We start from the raw sequence: 24,384 nt of genomic DNA on the forward strand, positions 1-24,384 counted from the left end.
AAGACAGGAAACTATATTTTGCAACATCTTTTCTCCATAAAAAGAGATAAATAGTAAATATTTGACAAATAGACAACTTCGTTTTTTTTGCTTATTTTTCTTGATCATTAATGTGTTTTTTTTTCCAAATTCTCGTTTCCGTTACGTTCAATTAAAAACATTTTTTTTAAATATTTGTAATCAAAATAACTTTTGAGTGAAAGTACCATATTGTTATTTGTTTACAACTTCTCGTTTGTAATGTTTTATATTCCTTTTCAGCTTTTTTTTTATTTTTCTTTCTTTTCATATTTATAATTTAATTTTATGGATATATATATATATATATATATATATATATATATATATATATATATATATATATATATATATATATAAATATATATATGTGTGTGTTATTGTTTTTTTTGTGTATTGTTTCTTAAAGATTGCAGAAGATGAGAACATCCTTTGTTTTTTGTAAGAAATGTCAAAACTGAAACAGCAAGATGGCCAAAACACTTTTAGTGAGATTTGGTCCCTAAAATTAGTTTCAATTTTATTTTAAGATATTTAAATAATATGTGGAATATATTAATTGAATGAGGCACGCCAAGGATCATGGGATAAAAGATGCAAAAGATCAACAAATCACAGTTGATGAATAAAGCCACAACTGCTGCGAAAGGAAGTATTGGAATGAAGTGTGTTTTCCGTTTTTAGTGGGAAAGGAGTTTTTGGTTCTGGATTACATATCTCCTATATTCATGATGCGAATTGTAATATTCAGAAATGGTTAGAGTTTATGGTAACAGTTTTACATACAGCGCATCAGAGGACAGAAAAATTGAATATTATTGTACAGCTGCATGTTGGTACCGCACAATAATATTACATTTTTCTGTCCTCTGATGCGCTGTATGTAAAACTGTAGTTCTGACGTTATTCTTCAGATGACTAAATAGCTGTGTTTAAGCATTATTTAATGGTGTTGTAATGTGTCTAAAGTGGTTTGATGACAATTGGTTACTCGACTGCTGGCGGGAAAAGTCCCTTTCAGGGTTAAAGGTTATTTAGATCTCATGACCTAACTGCTATGTTTGGGCCTCCATGCAGGGTCTGACTATTTGCAGCTTCCCTAGTGTTTGAATAAACATTTAGAGTGCGCATTAAATAAACACTTGTGTAAGAAATCATCATTGCCAGTGCAAAGGGCATATAGTGTTAAGAACTACAAAGTCTGTGTTAAGTTAATTCACTATTTTTGATTCCAGTAAGAGTTGTATCACCTCGGAGAAAGAATGTTGTGGAATATTGTGGAATATGAAATCTGACTTTGAGCTGTCCAGAAAACTCTTTAGCTCTTTCAGATGACAATGTGGATGTTTCCATTGTTTGCAGGGGTCCGTCCCACAATGACCTTCCTGGAGGACAATCATTCAATTGATCCAGAAAAGATATCCGTGGGTGAAGGTTTTTCGTTCCAGCCAAACTAGATTATCAAATTATACCAATCGGGTGTAACTACTGACAATCGACTGATTACAGTTAAACTGTTTTAAATTAACTTATCATAAACTGACCAATAGTTTTTTTTGGTTGGGAAAAACCTGCACCTGGAACAATTGAAGACCCCTGTTGTAAGGCATACCTAAAACAACTTACTGAAAAGGCTTTTCAGTAGACATAGCGATTAAAATAAAGTCAATTTCAATAAAGTTAATAAATCGACCTACTGTATATTAACAAAAGGGAATAATAAAAGTCAAAGCAAAACGGGGCCAGATTTGACAAGAATAAGGTCAGAATAAAGTCAACCTGGCCCTCGAATTTATTCTGCAGCATCCAGACTCGCCAGGAACCTACGCCAGAATCCTGTTTGTGGACTACAGCTCTGCCTTGCCTACAAGAGGGAGGTGGATCGGCTGGTGTCCTGGTGTAGCTGGAACAACCTGGAGCTGAATCCTGAAGGACCTCTGATATTACCCAGGGAAAAGTTGTGAAGGATTTTTTCAGGTTTACAAAACACATCTGAAATCAGGTAAGTACTGGTGGATTGTTTTACAACAACAATGAAGATGTTGTTGCTTTTTAATCAGATAATGAACTTATTGTCAGATCCTTATTTTTAGTACCATCACCTGACCTAATGTAAATGGCTGGCAAGGGTGAATCACTTGTATTTGCAACACAGGTTCCCCTTTAAAAAGTGGATCCCCTTCCTTGTTGGTCTGAGCCAAGGCCCTTGTCTTAAGATCCCAGAAAACGGTTGTGAAATTCACTTCGTTGATTGCTCGACGACGACAGCTGTTGCTTTAGAAAACTCCAAAGCCACCAACAACCTCAATGTGGCTGGGAGACGTTGTATCTTTTCTCAAGCTTGAAAAGTTTAAATATACAATGAGAGGCTCAACACAGAAATTCACAGTTACTTGGGAACCTTTTCTGTCATATTTTAAAGCTTTGCAAGTTCTGCCTGACTGAGAGTGGTCAGGAGTATTACTCATTAATCTAACTTTTCTAGAGGTTACATTATGAATGCCAGGATACGGGGAGAGTGCGGGTGGGTGTGTTGTTTGATTTCTTGTATTGTCCTTTCGTTTTCCTTCTATTTTTGTATTATTATTGATTTGTTTTTTAATTTATTTTGTTTTCTGTCTTCTATGTATGTAAAAAAAAAAAGGAAAAAGTCAAAGAAAGTTTTTTGATGTACTCTATGATATAATTTGTCGTATTCCAATAAAAAATATTGAAACAAAAGATCCCTCTACGCAGTCTTGTTTCACGGCAGCATTAGGTGACGAATGTTTAGGAAACAGAAACTAAAACCTGAATTTGTCTTTCCTAAAGAATCAGCTCTTATTGTTTTCTGATGAAAGACCCCTTCAAGGCTATGGATGTTCAATCATTACACTAGCATTAGCAAAAACACAGTTGTCTAGTTGGTCCTTAAAAAAACACTTCACACAGCACCTCCTTCTGCAACTGCCACAATAGTTTACGTCATGCTGACTTGCAGACCCGAAAGAATTCCAGCCCTATCTGCTGTTCATCTCAAGGGCGTAATGCCAGCTCAAACTGTCTGGTACGTCCCCCCCTCGTTTCCTGCTGCTGACCACGGAGACCGGTGCCCACTGCTATTAGTAGAACTTGTGGCTGACATTGTCTTCTTTGACCATCAGCAAAAAAAAGAACGATACCCTGTGGACAGGAAACGTTAGCGTCGTCAATCAGCCAAAAGAGTACTTTGGCATGGGAAAACCCACGTCCTTATCCAGGGTGACCCCTTACAAGATTCGAGTCCTTTAACCGTGTTATCTTTCACCTCAGGACGTATAATTGAAGAGGAAGAAATCAATAGGTTTTGACCAGAAATACAATTACCGGGGATGCTCGGTTACTTAAACTTCTGACGCTGAGAGATGCTTCCATTGACAATTTTCAACTCCCCTAATACAATTTATTGTCATTCTCCTCGGACGGATGTCAATTTACTTTTTCCGTTTGTTCACTTAACTGTTGGAGGTCGTTGAATCTCATCCGAAGGTGAAAAGCAATCTTTTATCTATTAACTTTAATTCACACACACCGTGCTCGTCCGAACACGACGTTGGTTAATGTAGGTTGAATTGATGGATCGATGATGGTTGGAAGAGCTTCGTTCTGGAGCAGAGCTGCACATGGAAGGACCACAGGAAGTGGGATGTCACCGAACAATAACATCTGCATAACTAAGGGAGCAAAGTGACCTTGGGGGAAGTGGAAAATGTGCAGGGATCAGATACGAAGGCAGACTGTGACTAACGCGTTAGTTAGTGTGATGTGAACAGGCCCTGTGGAGTCCTAAGGTCACGACGGGGTCAAGTCGAAGGAGCAAGTCAGCTGAAACAACAGTCCGGAGCAACATCTCAAAAGCAAGTGCTCTGGATTCATTCCAGTTTGAAAGTGCAGCATTAGTAGTGTTACCATGCTTACAGCAGCAGAGGAGCAGCCGGGGGGTCAGCTTAGAGAAATACATGGAGGCTACTTGTCTGCACCAGGTCAAAAGTTGGCTGACAAGAAAATTGTTCCTTGATCTGATGAATCCTAATTTCTATTGACAATTTAAGAGAATTAATCCATCCTTTCCTGTCTGAATAATGAGGAAACTGTAAATATAAGGATGTCATCAAAAACAAAGTTCGATATCAGGAGGACAATGTGAACACTAATAAATGTTGACAAAATGTTAAAAATGTGATTTTCTGATCTCTCAAAAAAAAAAGTTTTTCATTACAAGAAGTTGAAACAGAAAAATCCACCTCTTTAAAAAACTCACAGACTATGAAAAGAAACCAATAATGTCCACAAAGAGGGAAAAATCCGACATTTTTTATTTAGAAAAGTAAAAAGAAATCTGTAAAAATGGGAATAAATGTTGCAAAACAAAAGTTCAATATCTGGCGGACCATGGGAAAATAAATAAACAAATGTTGTCCATATGATGAGAATGTGATTTTCTAAAGTTTAAAAAAAGGGGAAATTCAACCTTTTTTATAAAAAAAAGTTGAAAAATAGCCAAAAAATCAACTTCACTGAAAATGGGAAATAATTTTGGAACATCTTGCGGACTATGTGGACACAAATAAATGTTGTAATGTGGGCATTATAATATTAAAGCGACACCAAAGCAAACTATATTTGCAGGGAAAAGTTAATTCAAAGAAAAATAAAGTAAAAGCGATCCATGATCACATTCAATTTTCACAACAGAAAAGTTGTATGGACAAACATGGTTTCGTTTGTGTTCAGTCACATGACTTTTTACTGATAACTTGGGACACTCTCACTTGCTTGTGTCTTCCTCCTGAAACATCACTAGCCTAGACCTGGGCTGCGTGCTGGCGTGGATGAGATGCTGTTTTCTGAAACCCACACCCACATTCACGAAACACACAAATTAAGTTTAAATAGGAATGTCCTTGATGCTTCGATTTGGACCCACAATCTCTGTGAAATATCTGCAATCTGTGCTCTAGCCCCAAACTTCAACATCGTGCAATGTGTTTATGTATGAATCCCTGATTAGGAAAAATTATTTCTCAATTTTCTTTTTTAAGTAAAATATGTGAGGTATGGCTGTTGGTTGGAAAAAAAAGTGAAACAAGAAAATACAAAAACAGGTTCATTAACATGGCTTTATATTCCTCATACATCACACACACATTAAAATAGGATTAACAAAACACAGCAAAAACAAAACAAACAAAATACACTTTTCAAGCCGACACAGATCTTTCCCTTTTCACCACCACTCATAGTTTTGCAGTCCTAAAGCTATTTAAAATATTAATATTCTTTCCATTATATTGTATTATTATTTTTAATTATTATTAGCAAAACCACATACAGTACAAGTCGACAAGTTGTTTCTATTGCAAATGTAGCTCCAGCAGCAGACGAGCCCTTGTTAAAGAAACAATATTATATTTTTAAACCTGATGGAAGGATTTTAGTCTCTTCTCCTTGAGAAAACAAAAACAAATTCTGTGCAAGATCATGCGTATGTTTCTGAATTCTACTGGCTCTACATGCTCACTGTTTCCGACTTCACAGCTGGTTCTCTTCATGTACGACACAGTACGATCTCATGATGATTAGAGACTAAAAACTTTTAACGCACTCACACGTAGATTCACCAGAAGAAAAATAGCTGAGGCAGCAAACGTTTCTCAACATGTCCTAAAGAAAGATTTGTTATCAAGAGTTTGTCATTGTGCGATAATGACAAGAAAAATCTTGATCCACTGTTTAAATAATTTCTCTTATGTACACTTGCAATGGAAGACATTACATTAGATTCAAGTGTGATTCGTATTATAGCAGCTACAGCTAGTAGCTGACAACATTTGATCAAGTATTTTCATTCCTGTACAATCGTCCAGTAGCCCTGGCTCACCTTTTGTTTGTCACCATAAATATATATATATATTTGAATGCATGACATGTATCTTTGTTGCATATGTGCTGATCGACATGGTGATGTAATGGAGCCGAGAATTTTCGGACCCGGTGCTGGTGTGGATTACTCCGGTGTCATGAGACCACAGGTGTCAGTGTTTGAGAGTTCACGGGTGGTGTCACCTTATCTCGGTAATACAGACGCTTCATTATGGTTCCTCTGAAGCAGACAGATAAGGAACAGCTGAGCCCACATCTCCACGCACTATGAAAGTCTAAAGTTCAGAGATGATGACTGTCTTTAACCATAATAGTTTTATAGTTAGAACAGTATTTTCAGTTGGACACACAAACGCCTAGCATCACATAAGCTACTGGTATTTTGTTCACGTAGATTCTATGCTTCAGTCCGTGGACAAAGGAAAGATGATATGTTCTCAAAGGTGTAGGAAGTCTCGACATTTTTCTCGGAAACTCCTTTTGAAAGTTTCTAAAGTTACTATGTACCTTTTTTCCTTCTAATGTTCGGATTAGCCAGAGCTGAACAAACTGGTTGAAAAAGAAACATGAATATAAGATCGAGTTCACACAAAAAGTGTGTTTATATAAATGTTTGATCTACTATTTTCCCCAAAAATAAGGGAACGTTTTGGGGAAATACATTTATAATATACATAAAATTTTGGCTGTTAATACAATTCTGGTGTGGTATATTTCAGACACACAATGCGTTCAAAAAATCTTGTTTTTACACTTTGTTAACCCTCATAGTGCTTGATTCCGCACACATTTTTTAAATTTCTCTGCTATTATTAGCCAAAAAAAGGATTAAAAAAAGGGGTTTTATTGACAAAAAAACATGGTTATTCATGGCTCTGATCGAACTTTAAGGTGCTGACCTGTCAATCAAGTGACAGGATGTGTGTGGAGGTGCGATCTGAGAGTTGCAGGGAGGATGTTAAACCTTCGTCGGCATCTGTATCTGTCAATAATTGGAGCTTTAACTCCCCTTTTTCTGAATACATTCCTTATTTAACAATAAGTCTTTGATTAAATAAACTCTGATCCTAACATGTAAGTCATTCTCATAAATATATTCACCTAGTCGTGTGTTTTTGAGTCAATGTTAGTAGTCAAAAATAGATGTCTTTGTGAATACTGTTACAGGTGCTATTGATATTCTATTAAAAGTAATTCATTAAAATACTCCTGTGTTTCTCCACGTTTCATCTCTCTTCCATGATCTTCTTCAGAGCGTCCACGATGTCCTCCCCACTGCTCCAGGGAACCAGGTTAGCTTTGATCTGCGTGGGCTGGGACTCCTTCATGTCCCTCAGCAGGCGGTGCATGGGGAAGTCCTGCCTCGGGAAGGCCGTGTCGTGAGGCCCCAGAACATGAGCGGGACAGACGTCGTTGGCCCCGTCGCCGATGTAGAAAATCCTCCGGAAAGGGTCGCCGCCGCGCTCCTTCTGCCGGCTGGCCAGGTACTCCCTGAGGATCACCTGCTTGCACATGTTGTCCGGGCAGCCGGAGCAGCGGTGCGAGTGGTAGGGCCGCAGGGCCAGCCGGCCCGCCGCGTCGAAACTGCCGGGGTTGGTGAAGATCTTCCAGAAGAGGTGACGCACCCCGGCGCACTCCAACCACGTCTCGATGAAATACATGTTGGCGTCGGAGACGACCACCATTTCGAAGTCCTCAAGGTGGCTCTGCAGGTACTGGAGCAGGTTCAGGAGGCCCGGCGACGGAGGGATCCTCTTCACCGCGGCGTGGATGTTTTCCTCGGTGACCCCCTGATCCGCCATGTAGGCCAGGATCTTCTGGCTGTACTCGCTGTAGTGGCCCTCCCTGTAGCTGTTGATCAGCCAATCGGGCAACTGCTGACCCGGCAGCGCCTGGATGACGGCGTCATCGCTGCTCTCGTTGATGATGGTCTCGTCGAAGTCGAACAAGACCAGGAAGCGCGGTTTCTCCGACGCGCCGCAGATCTGGGACGGCAGCGCTGTCATCTTCCCAACTTCAAGATAGGATCACACTGGCAGAAGAAGAAGGAAGAGTAAATGCTACTGTCATTGTCAACAGGAGTACTACAAGATCATTGACCAATAGAATATCCCTAAACAGACCTCTGCCAAGCAGCTCATCAACACCTTTGTGGTGATTTTGTCTAGATTTTTTAGCATTTGAAATGTATTAAATGGTAATAAGCTCAATGGGATAACAGTGGAAGGTTCACATCACAGCTCATTTTGCATTAAAGAGGATGACAAATCCTTAAATTATTTTTGGATCCAGATGGTAGTTCCCTACTCTTTTTCACATAAAGTTAGGGTCTGCTAACAGTGAGACAGAGGCGACTTTTTACTAAGTTTAAAAGATGCACCACAGATCATATTATATAATATTATATTATACAGTATATTGTATAATATACATAATATTATATAATAATAAAATATATATTGTTATTATCATATTCAGACTACAGAGTAACCAACTTACATTAATAGCCTCTTTAACGTGACCTAAACTGTTCTTGGTTGAACAATAATTTTAAAAAAAGGTTGAAAAATTTTCTAAGTTCAATTTAAAGAAAACGTAAATACATTTCTTAGATTGGCCACATTTCTTCTACCTAATGTATCTACATTTTTTGTCTTTTACGTTATATTTTAAATAGATTCAGTGTTAAACAAATGGTTCCTTTTTTTAATTCATCAAACAAAAAATTATAATTTCTTTATGGATGGTTGTGTGTCTATGACACTGTGACAGCTGAGCTCCTGCTATAAAGACATGAACAAAGTAAAATAAAGACTGTTCATCAGCAGAGCTTATATATTACCTATTAACTCTTGTTTATTGAGAAGAGGTGCCCTCTCCTCATGTCCTGTGATACTCCCATGTCAACACTGGGCTATAACTAGTAGTTGGAGCTTGTATTTATTTATTTTCCCCTTTTAGGGTCAACGTTCAAGGTCTGGTTCTTTAAGGTGCTTTTAATCCTTTTATTTACATGTTTCCTTTTATCTTCGTGGAGTTTAAATAATTGCTCATTGTTCAAGATATTTGCATTTTCGAGATTGTGGATGATACTATTACACAACAGATGGTCAGTGGTCGCAACTTAATAAACAATAATAATGAAGAGATTTAGGATATAAAAATGCTGTTTTTATTACGCATTTAATGCTTCTTTATTATTACTCTTTATTTGAACTCTGAGTATGAAAAAAGAGCCTCGTAATAGACGATTACCAATTGTTTTGGTACGAATACAGATAATAATCATGGCCTCAATTTGAAAAATCATTGTCTGAGTGAGAGAATTAATCACATTTTCCCCAATTTTCTGGGACTCCTGTGTTGTTCTCTGTGTTATCTTGATATTTTTAGAATATCTTTTTTGAGTATTTTTTTTTAATTGTTAAAGCGCTTTGTGACCCTGGTCTAGAAAAGCGCTCTATAAAAATAAATGACTTACTTACCTGTATTACTGTTGGATTTAAATAACATGTTTAATGAAACCTTGTTTTCTCAGTTCGGAACCATTAACACTCTGATCTGATCTATTCCAATAAATAACACCTAATAATCAGGGATTTTTAAATGCTATGTATTCGCGGATTTAACCCTTGTGTTATTGCTGGGTCAAAGCGACCCGGTGGGCCTAATAAAACAAATGTCATTAAGTAAGTAAGTCATTTTTATTTATATAGCGCTTTTCCAGACCAGGGTCACAAAGCGCTTAAACAATCAAAACAATACTCAATAAAGTATATACTTTAAAGGTCAAGATAAAACTGATAACACAACAGGAGTTCCAGAAAATCAAATGTATTTGAGGTATCCCTTGTGCTATCTCTGGATCGAAAGATTTTTCCGGCTACCGGGTCACCTTGACCCAGAGATCCCAAAGGATCTAGGATTACATGTTATATATATATTTGAAGATTTTGAGATGGCTGATACTTCATACTTCATATTTAATACACCAGAGCCACACTAGTCTGCATGAATCTCAGGGTCATTGTTGGTGCATAGCAACAACTTCCACTTATTTGTCAGAATATTTGTTGCATATTCAACGTCAAACTATAAATAAAATGAAAATAATGCATGTGATATCGGGGTATACTGACATTTTAAATGTGATCACAAACATAATAAAGGAATAAATAAGTTATTTAAACTGCATTACATCAGAGTACTATGTAGATGTAGAGTATTATAGTTATCGATCTGTGAATGTACACGGTGTGTGCAGCAAGTGTGTCCTTCTGCCACACAATGTCATGTTTTTCCTTCTGGTCCTTTTTTGACGGACACTCGTGAAGACCCAGCAGCCCTGACACATCATTTCAAAACGGCTCTATATTTACACGCCAGCGCTTCTAAATTTAACCGCGGCTGGCTCGCCATGCAGCGGATTAAGAGAGGACACTGTACTCACTGTAACACCGTAACACTCGCACCAGTGCGCGACAATAACGCGACAATAAAGGCGATATAACCGACAGACCTGCAGTGGAGGGCAGAGGACCCGAGCTGGAGGACGCAGTGACCGGCGGCGACGACCCGCATAGCAGTGACGCGGCAGTATTTAGCCGGAGACTCCCACCGCATTACTGAGGGTCTTCCCATGTAAGAGCAAGTGGCCGGGTCTCGCTGCCACACAGTGACGTCAGCGGGCGGGATTTAACACCGGTGACGTAACAACCCTGCTGTCCCAGTTTGATGGCGAGAACCCGACATTATTTTCTATTCAAAAATAAAAAAAATATTTAAAAAAAAATGTTTTGTTTTAATTGATTAAAACGTCTAAGAGTTTTTATTCCAAAAAAAAAAAAAAAAAAGAAGAAGAGTAACCACCGAATTAAATTAATTTAAAAAAGAATTTGGGTTACTTTATGTGTAGAGTACTTGTGTATATTATTATTATTTTTGTTTGATCCAGTCAGGTACAGAGCCGCGATAGTCCAAAAAATGTTTTGCAGCAGTTTAAAGATATTTGAAAAAAATATGTATATACTTTTATATGAAAGAAATCGTATTAATATGTGGTCCTTTGACTGTGTGTATGCGGCCCTAAAAGGAGGTCAAAGTATGAAGACATCTGAAAGCTAAGTATTCATTTTAGTTTGTATTTACTTTTAATATATATTTCAACATATAACAACAGCATGACATGTTTTATTTGTCTTAGGACTTTTTTAATTTTTGTGATTTCTTTTTCCTCAAAATCATTTTTAAATAATTTAATTTAATTATTTTTTTAATGACAACGTTTAATCTTTTATCATATTATATATATATGCATTAAAATAGAGACTACATTATTTTGCTTTCTAATTAAATTTATTTTCTTTCTATTTTTAAAGGTTTTGTTCCTTCTTTTCTTCTGGCTTGACAGTTCCTTACAACAGCAAGCCACTGTTTCAATGGTCGCCCCTGAAGACGTTCAGTTGTAGAGGAGCTAACAACACCAGTATCTCTTCAGTATACTAGAATGCATTTGATTCTTCCAAAGCAATGAACCATGTCCTTGAAACCAGAACATTGATTATATCAAAGAATTTGAAATATCTACATATTTTCCAAGTATCTTTCTCTTGCTTCAAAACATTTGTCCCACTCAAGGCTCTGTACTAAAGCAGACTTGATCAAACAAAAATATTGTATATAGGTTAAATTAACAAATACATCGAAACGTTTCTGCAAAATCCTTAATGTATTATGTGATTTGTACTGACCAATGCCGCTGTGATTAACTCATTCATCAGGCATTTGATAGGATTAAGGTCCACTTGATTAATGGTCCAAGAGCCAGTTGAAAGCTTATCAAGTCGCAAATCACTGTCAGGCTGGACTTTGGACACGGCTTTCACTTCCCAGTCACTCTCCTTATTCAGCAGATCACCGACCAACACTGCCTCCCAACATCCTACAGGAACAACCTTCTTCACTTGTCGACACTAACATCAATATTGTAGGAAAATAAACGTTTGCCACAAACAATCCTTTAGTAAAAAATAAACAACCATCTCAATGCTTTTATAAAATGAACACCGATTTGAATCCTTCTATCCAAATAAACAATAAATCTGTTTATCAGTATCTCTGCCCTTGAGTACATATTAAGCCAATACTTCCTTAACCCCTCCTCCCACTTTTAGGGTCCATTTACAGCCCATGAGAGTACAAGGGACTCTTAGGTTAGGTAGAACTTTATTGATCCCTCAAGAGGTCTTCTTTGGGAATTTCTTTAATACTCTTGCTTCGTACGATGGTTAATGAATGAAAAAATCATTGCATGCAAAGTTTACATTACTTTCATTACATAGTTAAAATGGAACAGGTTTCAGGGAAATACTAATAATAAAATAATTTAAAACAATAAGAGAAATTTGTCCAAATTTACATTGCAACCACAAAAATAAATGCACAAAATATATGTATATCAAATTCAGATCAAAGACGTGCAAAAGGAAAAAAAACATCCGAAAGACCCCTCAGGCTTCAGTCAAGTCTTAAGAATCTCAAGAATTTACGAATGATGTCCCATCCCCCGTTGAGTTTGAGACCCCTTTTGTGGAGCATTATGCTACACTGTAAAGGAATTGTGGACAAAATATGTGGATCTGGTCAGTTACACCATGTGATCTTTTCATGTGAAAAAAATGTTGGTCTGGAAAAAAAATGCACAAGTGTGAGCTGTGAGACAGAGGTTGAGACTGTTTTTAGAGCGAAGATCTGGATGATAGAGTTTATTCAAAACATCCTGATTGGGCTTTATTGGTGCATGCTTTAAGCAAAGGTCCAGGTTCTCAAACACGTTTCACTGTTGGACTGAATGTTTTTTGTTGCAGCAGCAGTAATCCATTTGTTTTTGTTGGATTTGTTGTTTCTTCCCTTGAGCTCAGCAGCTGTACCTGTCACTCTTTTGAGCAGCTGAACCTCACAAATTACTGACTAACTTACACCATTTGGTAAAACATGTTTCAACTGGCTCTCAACAACTATTAAAATATCTCAGTTTTTTTGTTACACTCACTCAATAACCTTTTTTTGCTTTTGAATGTATGTTGATATTTTTGACTGAACTTAATCGTATCACTGTAAGTTTCAAGCATAAAAAAAGATAAACCATTAAAGTTACTTAAGTAATTTTTAAATATATATTTGAATCTTTTGAGTTAGCTGTATGAAAGTTACTTTATTAACTTGAGTATGACTTGACATAACAATTTTAGGTACAACAGATTTTATTTTGAGTGAGAGCTGAAGATGACACGAACGACACTAAACGCTGCTTGTCTTTGATGCAGAGCTTGAGAGAATGTGTTGTATGTCCTGTCACGGCCTATTCATATTGTTCTACATTAAAACATAATTTTGGGGTCGTTCATCCTTCTGTGGTTCACAGTGGTTGTTGGTTTTTCTATACGTTATATAGCTACAGAAATTTTGTTTCTATTTTATGATTTTTATTATTATTGTAATTCCATTTATTTAATCATTTGAAAGTTGTTGTTTTTTATATATATATATTCCTCTCGTCTTTTTGATTGTCTTTAATGTTTATTTTTATGATTAAAGTTACAGCTATTAAGATGTATCAATGAGTCGACAAATCAACTTGGTACATATGGACGAATAAAGTCCGCATATTCCCTGAACAGTCTACAAACTCAACAAATATCAACAACACATCTCGAATATTTTTCTTGGACATCCAAGCCACGGTAATAATGGGTCAGCCAAACTTATTTTTTAATTATTTAATTTAATTTGGAGTTGACCTTGCATCAACTGACTTGAATACACGTATATTTATTTCACAATACAAACTAAAACGTGATGTCTCAAAAGAGCGTACAGGAGCGTATGGATATTTTTTATTTACTGACCACTAGATGGCAACATTTCTATTTTTAAATACGTTTTTCTACATACATCTTAGATACATTTTTATTGTCAATGTTGAGGAAAATGTTATTAATTGTAGTCATAGGACCACCGGAAGTGTCAGCCAAGCAGAAACATTATCTTGTTATAAAACAAAAACATGTATAAAATGGGTAGAATAGGATGTATTTGTAAATGTACTGCAGTATTATTGATTTACCTATAAAATCAAGTGCTTTTGTTGTTATTTATTTATTTCTGCTTAAAGTTCGATAATAATAATTTGAAATATATATTTAATTTTTTCTTACCGGAAGTTCAGTTCCATTCGTGCCACTTCACAGAACGCGCTCCTCGCGTCAGAAGGTTTTTTTTTTTTTGCTCCAGAAGCGCAACTTGTCGTCTCTCCGAGCAGAGATGCTCTGGTCCAAGTGTTCTCAGTCTGGCTCTGGAGATGCTTTGAGTTCCGAGCAGGAGTCCCAGGCATGAGTCCCAGACCATCATGATGGAGAGGAAAGCGTTCCTGCGCTGCAAGATCGTGGTGGTCGGTGATGCTGAGTGCGGGAAAACTGCTCTGCTGCACGTCTTTGCCAAAGAATCCTACCCGGAGGTGAGAAAATATACATTTCCAATCACTTAGGAGTTTTATTGATTCGTTTTTAAATGTACTTTCATGAAAATAATACAAGTTAATAACGTATTTTCACAATTTCAATCATGTTTTAATTGAAAGTATTGCTGTGTTTATATAAATTCATGAGTATTTTACTTTAAGTTGAAAAATATGTTTTAATTAATTGACACCATATCTGAGTATTTCTCAGCACAGTTTGAGGTTTAAAGGATGGATCATTGGCTTAAAAAAAAACAAGAAAATATACTGTATAAACATGCAGTAGGTGAATCCAATCTATTTGAGTTTCCAAACCAGGTCAGCGAGCACTATTAGCTCATCAACCTGAATGCACTCGACTTCATTATTCTGTTTATTTTCCTGTATCTTAAAAACAGCCGATCATCTCATTCAACCATGTTGTGGTTTTTCAGGACTACGTGCCCACAGTGTTTGAGAATTACACCGCAAGCTTCGAGATCGACAAACAACGCATTGAGCTCCACATGTGGGACACCTCCGGTAAGTCGGTCGTTTTTATAGAATGACAGACCACACACCGGAAAAATGTAACACACTTTTGGTAATCCATTGAAATCGTTCGCCTTGTATGTGCAGCAGAGTACCAGATGGGGATGCGGGAAGTAAAGATGGGATGATGGTAGCTGACACTGAATATAGTCTGATGTTGTAATGTTGATGTATGTGCAGCTAACAGTCCCACTATATTATAAGTATATTATAGAAGAACTTGGTAAAAAATCTTAAAGTAATAGTTTACCCAAAATTCATGTCGAAGAGTTTTTTTTGGAGTTGTAGGCAAAAATGAATGTCCATGCGTTTGTAGCAGATGATCTCAGTGTCTCAGTTCAATGTTTACTGGTGAGATTTACCTTGAAAGACAAAGAGCTGCTTCTACAAACACGTTTGAAATATAGACTTCTTTAATTATTTTGTCAAAACAATTCCTCACAACAAGGTGTCAATACAAGATGCAGGTATTTGGATGTTTTACGTGCATCATTTTTGGATGAAGATAATGCTAGCCTAGCAGCTAGCCTAGCATCGTCCCCCAAAACAAGTTTTGAATATAGACTTGTCTAGTTTTTTTACGAAACAATTTCTCATGTCGAGGTTTCAATACAAGACGAACATTACAGAAGAGCAACATGGAGGTATTTGGGTTGTTTTTAAGAGTGTATTTTTGGATGAAGATAATGCTAGCCTAGCAGCTAGCCTAGCATTGTCCTCCAAAACAAGTTTTGAAGATAGACTTGTCTAGTTTATTTTACAAAACAATTTCTCATGTCGGGGTTTCAATACAAGACGAACATTAGAGAAGATCAAAATGGAGACATTTGGATGTTTTTAAGTGTGTCTTTTTGGATGGAAATGAAGCTAGACTAGCTGCTAGCATAGCAACGTCCGCAAGCTTAAAATATAGATTGTTTATTTATTTTCAAAACTAGATGAAAGTTACATACGAGCAGTTTGGAAGTATTTGGATCTTTCTAAGAGTATCGTTTTGGACGAAAAAAAATCTGCATCGTCCTCTACCGTCTAAGGTTACACTAACTACTGCTGAAATGAACTTTAGAGTAGGAATAAATGCTGACTCAGCTTTTTATTGACCACCAAACTCATGACACATGACTGATTAAAATGAACATGACGATGACATTTTTTACCTTTGTGAAAACTGGCATTCGCTCTGAATCACTTTGACCTTTGGCATTATCTTCTGTTGATAAGAATTTAATTCAGAAATTAGTTGATAAAGTAAACGTTCTTGGTAGCAACGTGTGTGTGTTTAGGTTCAACTTTGAAAGACCAGACACTGGATCCAGTTCTAGAAAAATTGTCAAAAACTGTGTGAAGGTTTTTTCCTCCACAGTAAACTCGGTTAATTAGATGGTGGAGCAGATTTAGCAACGCTGCCTCTGACACACACACACTCTTTTGCTGCCTCCATCTGCTGAAGTGCAGCACAGCCACTGACTCATTATCCGTGTGTGTGTGTGTGTGTGTGTGTGTGTTGTGCTCAGGTTCTGACTACTACGACAATGTTCGCCCGCTGGCCTACCCCGATGCAGACGCCGTGCTCATCTGCTTCGACATCAGCCGTCCAAAGACTCTGAAAAGTATCCTGAAAAAGGTCAGTGTCACATTAACAGGCGTGTTTGTTCACAGCAGACGTGTTGAAAGGAATTTTGTGTCGTGCAAGACATGAGGTACCAAAGCAGATTTTGAAACACTGACTTTTCCCCCTGATTGGACTTTTACGTCCAGGATCAATGGTGTGATAGTAAGCAAGAGTAAACTTGGTTTGAGATGCAGGAAATGATGGAAACAAACTCAACAAAAACATTTTGGCCACATTTATTTTAACCAAATTCATTTGTTTTCTGCCTCTAATTTAGTAGATGTCTGCTGTCATAATGCTTGGCACTGAATCATTAGTAGTCACCAACAGTTGTTGTTGAAAATAAACATAAAAAATGTATTTTCTTACTTTCGTTGATGCTGTAAATTGTGTTACTGCCTCCGGGTTATAGGTTTTCTCATTTAAATGTAGGTCTGAATTTACATCTTCGTGATCAGCATTGTGTCCTGACGTTGGTAACTCGATGTGTACATATTTATGACATAGTTATGACAATGGGATACGTTCTCTACTCATGCGACTGGTTATTTGTTTTGATTTTTTTGCACTGAGGCAAGAGAGAGTTGGAAGGCAGCCAAGCAGCATCACAGCAGGGGATGAGAATTCGCCTCCTTTTTTTCCCCGCAAGTTTAAAAGTGACCAGCTTTTTTTTAGGGCGCGTCACTGGTTGGGTATTCTGGACTTGTGCTACTAGAAGGACAACCCCAGGATCACCCCTGAACTTTATTAGGGTCACGTTCATGTGGGAATGATACGGCAAATCTTCAATCCTTTGTTTTGGTCTGTCGCTGTAAGGCTGAGCTGAGCCAAAAGACAGACGTCTTTCTGGTCGACCCTCACCCAGGGTCAAGAGTAATTGTATGACTTGGATGAAGTCATTCTGGACATGTACAGTACATTATACATGTAGTATATACTCACTACACAGCCTTGTTGAAAGTATTCTCTATGATAGTTTTAATGGTTAAGGATCATTTTTAGATAAACAATCCCACACTGTTGATTGTTTACAGAGAAATAATGCAGTGAATACTTTTTAATATGAGTCGGTCTAATGGCTTCAGTGTAAATGCAAAATTATTAAAAAGTTATTTATATTGTAACATTAATAATTTCAGTGTATTTACTTTTCTAAAATTCTCAGTACAATCTTTTTCCTCCGAACTACACCCACAAAATAACCACAATTTAATGAAATTAACGTTGATTTAGCTCTAAAATATCGCCCCTCACTGACCCAGAAGCATTTATCTTACAGCTGACAAAAGTTGTTAACATGTTTACGATTAAATTCACACACGTTTTTGAATAAAAGTTCAAAGTTGAATTTCCCGATGGATGAAATTGATAGTTAAGAATGTCTTCGCAGTGGCACGGTGAGAAGCAAGAGTTCTGTCCGAGCGCCAAGGTGGTCCTGGTCGGCTGCAAACTGGACATGAGAACAGATCTCAACGTGCTCAGAGAACTTTCCAAAAATAGACTCGTTCCCATCACACATGAGCAGGTGAGAACACGTTCACGCCATCTTTGGCCGTGAATATCTTTACATGCTGCAGCACTGGTTTATGTTTACTCTCACAGTATTACAGTATAATGGAGTATTACACGCTTCTTACAACTTCCTGTTGCGACAGGATTACTACGACGACATTTTCTAAAATTAAATCCATTTTTAGCGAGTTGGTTAACTTCATCTCACTAACTTAATGACTAAAATTCTCCAGAGTTTTAACCATTATTATGAAATATTATTCTGGGTTTGAAGATTATTTGCTTTACACTGTTTTTTACTACAGAAATAAATTCAGTATCTTCTTCAGACTCACTGTCTTATACATACATCGTTGTCCTAAGATTGTAATAAAACTCAAACAGCTAAAGGGGGCACAAAAGGGGCAGAAGACCCCCTGTAAATGTGTACAAAATCAATGAAATACTATGATATAATATGTTAAATAAGGATATTTTTCACAATTACAGTTTCTTTCAGCAATTGTAAGACCTTATAATCCGAATGAACTTTCTTCTCATCAATTAATGATTAACATTTATAACCGTGAAAAGCTGTAAATATAAATAAATATGAGGATAAATGTCAAGTATAAATAAATGTTGAAATAAATGTTGAATTAGCAAAATACATAAATAATTAAATGTCAAAATAGATCAAAGTCAAAATGCATAAACATATAAATGTACATACAGTGGGTACGGAAAGTATTCAGACCCCTTTCGATTTTCAGAATTATGACCATGTGATATTTCAGTTTTCCTTTTATAATAAATTTGCAAACATTTCTACATTTCAGTTTTTTTTTCTGTCAAGAAGGGTGATGCTGAGTGTACATTTATGAGGAAAAATGAACTTAAAATGATTCTAGTGAATGGCTGCAATGAAACAAAAAGTGAAAAGGGGTCTGATTAATTTCCGTACCCGCTGTATGTACAGAAAAGCACCACAAAAAAAATGTCATTAATGTATTTGTTTATGTTTATATTTATTTAAAGATTTATTTATTTATTTATACATTTTGTAATGTATTTATACCTTTATTTATAGTCATTTATCGTCCTTCATAGTAAAAAGTAAGCACAAATGTAATAGTCTCGGAATCTTAACTTTTCTTGGTAAATGTCAAAAAATGAAGTTTATTTAAAAATGAGTCAGAAAACATAAAAATATAAACTCTTGGTTCAGTTTCTCCATCAGTCCCTGAGTGAGATCCCAAGATTGACAGACACTTTAAATAAGAGGCAGGCCAGTTAAATGAATTAATTTAGAAATGGAATTCAAAGTAAAAGTAAAGTTAAACTGTCTGAGACTGAAGATGTTATGTTTGTGGGATCTAGTGTTCGGTGGCTGGTATTGAAGCGCTACATTAAAATGACTCTGAGGCTGCTGATGAAGAACATCCCACACGAGAGGAAACTTCATCTACTTAAACACAACTGCTGCTGGAGAAGAGCTGCGGCTTTCATGGCTGTTTGCTAATAGCAGCATAAATCAAACAGTAGTTCTCTAAATACCACGTCCTTAGTGCTGTAAATGTTTTATTTCACGCTGCAACACAGAACTCCCTGCAGGATGGAAGTTATTCACGAGTTCCATGTCACTTCAGGACGGAAGTATTAGAGCAAGTCAACTAAGCAGCGAGTGAGATGGTGGTTTACTGCACTCACAGGTTTAAAATATGTTTTTAGGATATTTTACCACGTGTTTATGTAAAGATGTAACATGCATCTCCAATGGCAACAATGTTAGGGTAAAAATAATTGTTGTAATGTTTAAATATTTGTTAAATAAATGTATTATGAGAATGTTTTTCAAATGATTAGATAATGTTGCTGTCGTCACTCGTCCTCATGTATACATTTTTATCTCCATTCCCAGCAGACTGATGATAAAAACAAATAGAATGGAAAAAGAAAAAGGTTTAAATATTTAAAAAACAAGCTTCAACCACCACTATAAATGAACATATTCATGATTAAAAACTAAACTATTTTCGACTTAAGTCTCTGAAGCAACCTTTTGGACCTCTGATGGTGCAAGTAACGCATGTTCTAAAATTAAACTTGGTCACAAACTAACAAATTAAAATCTAAAAAATACGAGAATAGGTCATTTGCATTACAAATACAGCATGTACTCAAATGTGGCAGATAAAAATAAATAAATGTTTCATTTGCTTAATTATTTTGTGTTACTACTTTAACTATCATTATTATCATTATTATCATTATTATTAGTATTATTATTAGTATTATTATTAGTATTACCATTATTAAAAGGTTGATCGGTAGTTTTTGCTACTCAGCTGCCCATGAAATATCGAAATAATTCAAATAAATAAATCTTTCAAAAAAATCATTATAAAATAATTTTATGAATTGTTTTTCCATATGTTAAAAATAATAATACCATAATTTGGAGGATATTTATTATGTTATCCCCCATAAAAGAAAGAGTTATAAGTTACCACTCAGAGGATTTAAATCATAATGCAGTTTAACTTTCATTGATATTGGACGTACTTGAATTGAATTGGGGTCCTCTTAATGAAGCTCACCCCTGCACTGAGAGGCCCGAAGTCCACTTCACTTTTCAAGTCATTTTGTCTTCGTCAAATTTGATTTAAACTTCTGAAGGAGCATCTTAGTTTGTAATAAATATGGTTTAAATGTAAGGATGTATTTCAACTTTCACAGGGGTCTTCTGCCCCCTCACCCTTGAACTCTTCACTGCAGTCTCACCTTCTCATCCCTCAGGGGACTCACCTGGCGAGGCAGATCGGCGCAGTCGCCTACACAGAATGCACGTCCAGGTATTCCCAGAACAGCGTCCGTGACGTGTTCCACGTGGCCACGCTGGCCTCCATGACTCGGCTCAACCGTCTCCAGCTCAACTGTGGGGCTCGGTGTTACGACCTCCCGCACGCCCCTCAGCAGCAGGAGCCCACTCTCATCAAGGACCGCATCAAGGCTTGTCTTCTGATGTAGACCACGAGAGTGAAGTATGTTTTGAGAGACTTGTTTTCCATGTACCTGACATGTACCCTAAATACTGTTTCAAATCTCTAATCGAGTCTCTCGCAGTTTAATGTCTACTGATGGCACTTTATAGATTATGAGAAAAGTAAATAATCTGGTCTTTTGTCTGTTATCTTGGTACAAAACTGCTGCTTATTTGAGTTTTGTCCAGCAGCGTGAAAATAAACCACCAAAAATTGTTGATCGTAAATTGTTATCTTGTCTTTCTTTCATTTATTTTTTTGGTTAAAAAATACGTCGATTTGATTGATTGTATTTTGGAATGTATAATTTTATTCAGAATGCAACAAAATTCAATATAATAATATAAAAACCTCAATTTACTCTTACGAAAATATGCACAAGTTGCCTTTTTTTAACATTAAAAACGTTTTTTTTGTTTGAGTCACTTTTACTACTACTTCTTCTACTATTAATTTTACTACTTCTACTACTACCTGTACTTCTACTACTATTTATTTTACTTCTACTACTTATTCCACTACTTCTACTTCTAATACTACTTATTCTACTTCTACAATTAATTGTATTACTTATACTACTACTTGTACTTCTACTACTACTTATTCTACTTCTAATTCTAATACTGCTACTTATGACTCTACTGCTTATGACTCTACTACTTCTCCTACTACTCTAATACTTCTTCTACTTCTACTAATAACTCTACTACTTATATTACTAGTTCATCTACTTCTACTACAAATTCTATTGCTTCTACTACTACTTGTATTTCTACTCCTAATACTACTTCTACTTATAACTCTTCTACTTCTCCTACTACTTGTACCTCTACTACTACTTATTCTACTACTAATTCCACTACTTCTATTACTACTACTACTTCTTATACTTCTAATAATAATTGTACTACTTCTACTACTATTTATTCTACTTCTTGTAATAATTTTATTACTTCTACTACTACTTGTACTTGTACTTCTACTACTACTTCTTCTACTTCTACTACTACTTCTACTTCTACTTCTACTTATAACTCTACTACTTCTACTACTTCTTCTACTACTACTTCTTCTACTTCTACTACTAATATTACCACTTAACATCACAAAACATATATACTCAAAGAGGCAGAAAAGTTTTTGCTTCATATTGTATGTGAAACTCCAGTAAAGATCGTTTATCAACCTGAGAGTCACATAAATATGAGAAATAAAAATGACTTTGACACAACAAGTTAACAGACAAGAACGTCCTCGTCCTGCACATCATTTATAAACTGCCGAAAGTCAACAACAGACCAACAGAGGAGGATAGAGTTCAAGTGCACGACAAAGTATCTCCTGCATGTTTAACGCTGGCACTGAGTGGTTCTGAAACATGAATGCGGTTCTTCACCCCGACGACCTGAAGACAAAGCCACCAGGAAGAAAAGGTCTGGAGCTCCTGTCAGGAGAACATTAGCGTGTCAGTGGTGGGAAGATGTTTTAAAAATGTATCGTGCATTTAGTCAGTGTGTAGCAATGAGCACATTAAAAATAAATGTGTTCGGATCAATGAGTAAAAGACAAACGCTTCGATGAAACTGTTTCATGTCGCTTTACTTTGACACTGAAACAGTTTACTTTAAATGAATATGCATTTTATTTACGTAACAATAGTAGTTCATTGTACTTGGTTTGTACAGCAAACTATACAGAAAAGTCTGGAAGTCAAATCATATTTATCTCAGAATTACGATCATTATTTTTACTTCACGAAAGAATGAAAGGATCAACCTGACTCTGCATTTAACAATGGGAGACTCCCATCATGCCGTGCGGTTTAGAAAGCGCCAGTGTGAGACTCTTCCATCTTTCTTCACGACCTGAGCTGGTGCAGGGATGAACCTGAAGTCCTGGTGCTTCATGAAGCTTCATCGACCATCACTAGGATAACAACACTCCTCATTGGACGAGCTGGATTCCAGGATAAAAAAACAAATGGTGTTTTTAAAGCCTTTAAATACAATTTTCCGAGGCGAGTTATGTAACACAGACCACAGGATGGTTCTATACATAACTCTTCCTATAGAATCAATCTCGACCTTCCTCAGAGGAAGGTTGCGATTGGAGGAGGATCAGTGTCTCGGATGGATCTCAGGTTCAACAGCAGACTCACTGGGCGATCATGTAACAGTGTCACTGCTCTTCCTGTTTCAGAATCACCTTTTCTGTCAATGAGTTTTAAACTATTCAAAGAAGTATCAATGATTGAATTGATAAATTAGTGCAGAAGAAGAATTATTGCTGTTTTTTGTGGTTATACATACAATGTGGTTAATGGTATTTAAAGGCAGATTTTGACTAGTAAATTGATTAGTTGTTTTTTCTTAATTTATATTGGTGGCAAAATATTTCAATTTGATTTATTTAATTTTGGAAAATATTATTTAATTGAGAATGCAATCAAATTCAATATAAATAAAATTTACTCACAGTAAAGAAGGTGAAAATGTCCTTATTTTTAAAGAAAAACAAAAAACTAAAGTGTGTTTTTACTTTAAAAACATAGGCGTTTAGTTAATCGCTCTTAAATCAAAACATTTTAACATTCTGTTCTTTCATTTGAGAATAAAGGTTCCTTTATTTTTAATGATCTGGTTTTCTATTAGTGGACTATAAATTATTTTTAATGATCTGGTTTTCTATTAGTGGACTATAAATTATTTTTAATGATCTGGTTTTCTATTAGCATCATAAGAGTAGGTCGGTGGAACTTTATTGATCCCTCAGGAATAAGAGGTTTAAGAGTTTACTTAAAGAAGTTTCTCATCCTTGATTTCATTAAAATAAAATGCTATATAATCTTAAATCCACTTAACATTATAAACGTATCTTGTCAAAGAGTCAGAAAAGCTTTTGCTTCACAGATGTGAAACTCAAGTCTAATTAAAGCGAACTCAGCAACTTAAGCAACCTCAGCACCGAGACACAGATAAATATTAATGGAGCCATTATCGTCCACTTTTAGAAAGAAACATAAGCAGACGTTTGTTTTTCTCTCAGGTCACATCATGCTCAGTTTGTGTGTACAAGTTAAATTAGCTTCTAATTTTTTTTAACTCGTTTATTCCCACGATCAGAATGAATAATTGAAAATGAACTCCTCGCTTCTGCTCGGCAGGGAATATCTAACAGCAGAGGAACCTCAAGAAGAAGAGGATCAGAACAACAGGATCATGTTCAAAGATAAGATAATGATCAGTCAATAATCTTCCACTTATCGGAGG

The 24,384-nt window shown here is 36.2% G+C and overlaps 2 protein-coding genes across 3 annotated transcripts; one reads left to right on the forward strand and one right to left on the reverse strand.

Annotated features, from left to right (window-relative positions):
* Positions 1–5,142: 5,142 nt before the first annotated feature.
* LOC148077415 (putative phosphatase phospho1) lies at positions 5,143–10,569 on the reverse strand. Of its 2 annotated transcripts, none has more exons than XM_087793164.1 (2): positions 10,439–10,569; positions 5,143–7,951 (listed from the first exon to the last, which is right to left on the reverse strand). In XM_087793164.1, exon 2 carries the CDS (start codon positions 7,923–7,925, stop codon positions 7,146–7,148), a length of 780 nt encoding a protein of 259 aa, XP_087649290.1. In that variant the 5' UTR covers positions 7,926–7,951; positions 10,439–10,569; the 3' UTR covers positions 5,143–7,145. The 2 variants fall into 2 exon arrangements, with proteins under 2 accessions (XP_087649290.1, XP_087649291.1); XM_087793165.1 differs by lacking the exon at positions 10,439–10,569 and adding an exon at positions 8,762–8,799.
* Positions 10,570–14,242: 3,673 nt separating this feature from the next.
* Positions 14,243–21,287, forward strand: LOC148077416 (rho-related GTP-binding protein RhoN-like). The gene is made up of 5 exons (XM_087793166.1): positions 14,243–14,434; positions 14,872–14,959; positions 16,483–16,592; positions 17,971–18,105; positions 20,871–21,287. Exons 1-5 carry the CDS (start codon positions 14,327–14,329, stop codon positions 21,099–21,101), a joined length of 672 nt encoding a protein of 223 aa, XP_087649292.1. The 5' UTR covers positions 14,243–14,326; the 3' UTR covers positions 21,102–21,287.
* Positions 21,288–24,384: the final 3,097 nt, after the last annotated feature.

The sequence above is a fragment of the Callionymus lyra genome, chromosome 6, assembly GCF_982586985.1.
Source record: "Callionymus lyra chromosome 6, fCalLyr1.hap1.1, whole genome shotgun sequence".
Taxonomy (NCBI): Eukaryota; Metazoa; Chordata; class Actinopteri; order Syngnathiformes; family Callionymidae; genus Callionymus; species Callionymus lyra.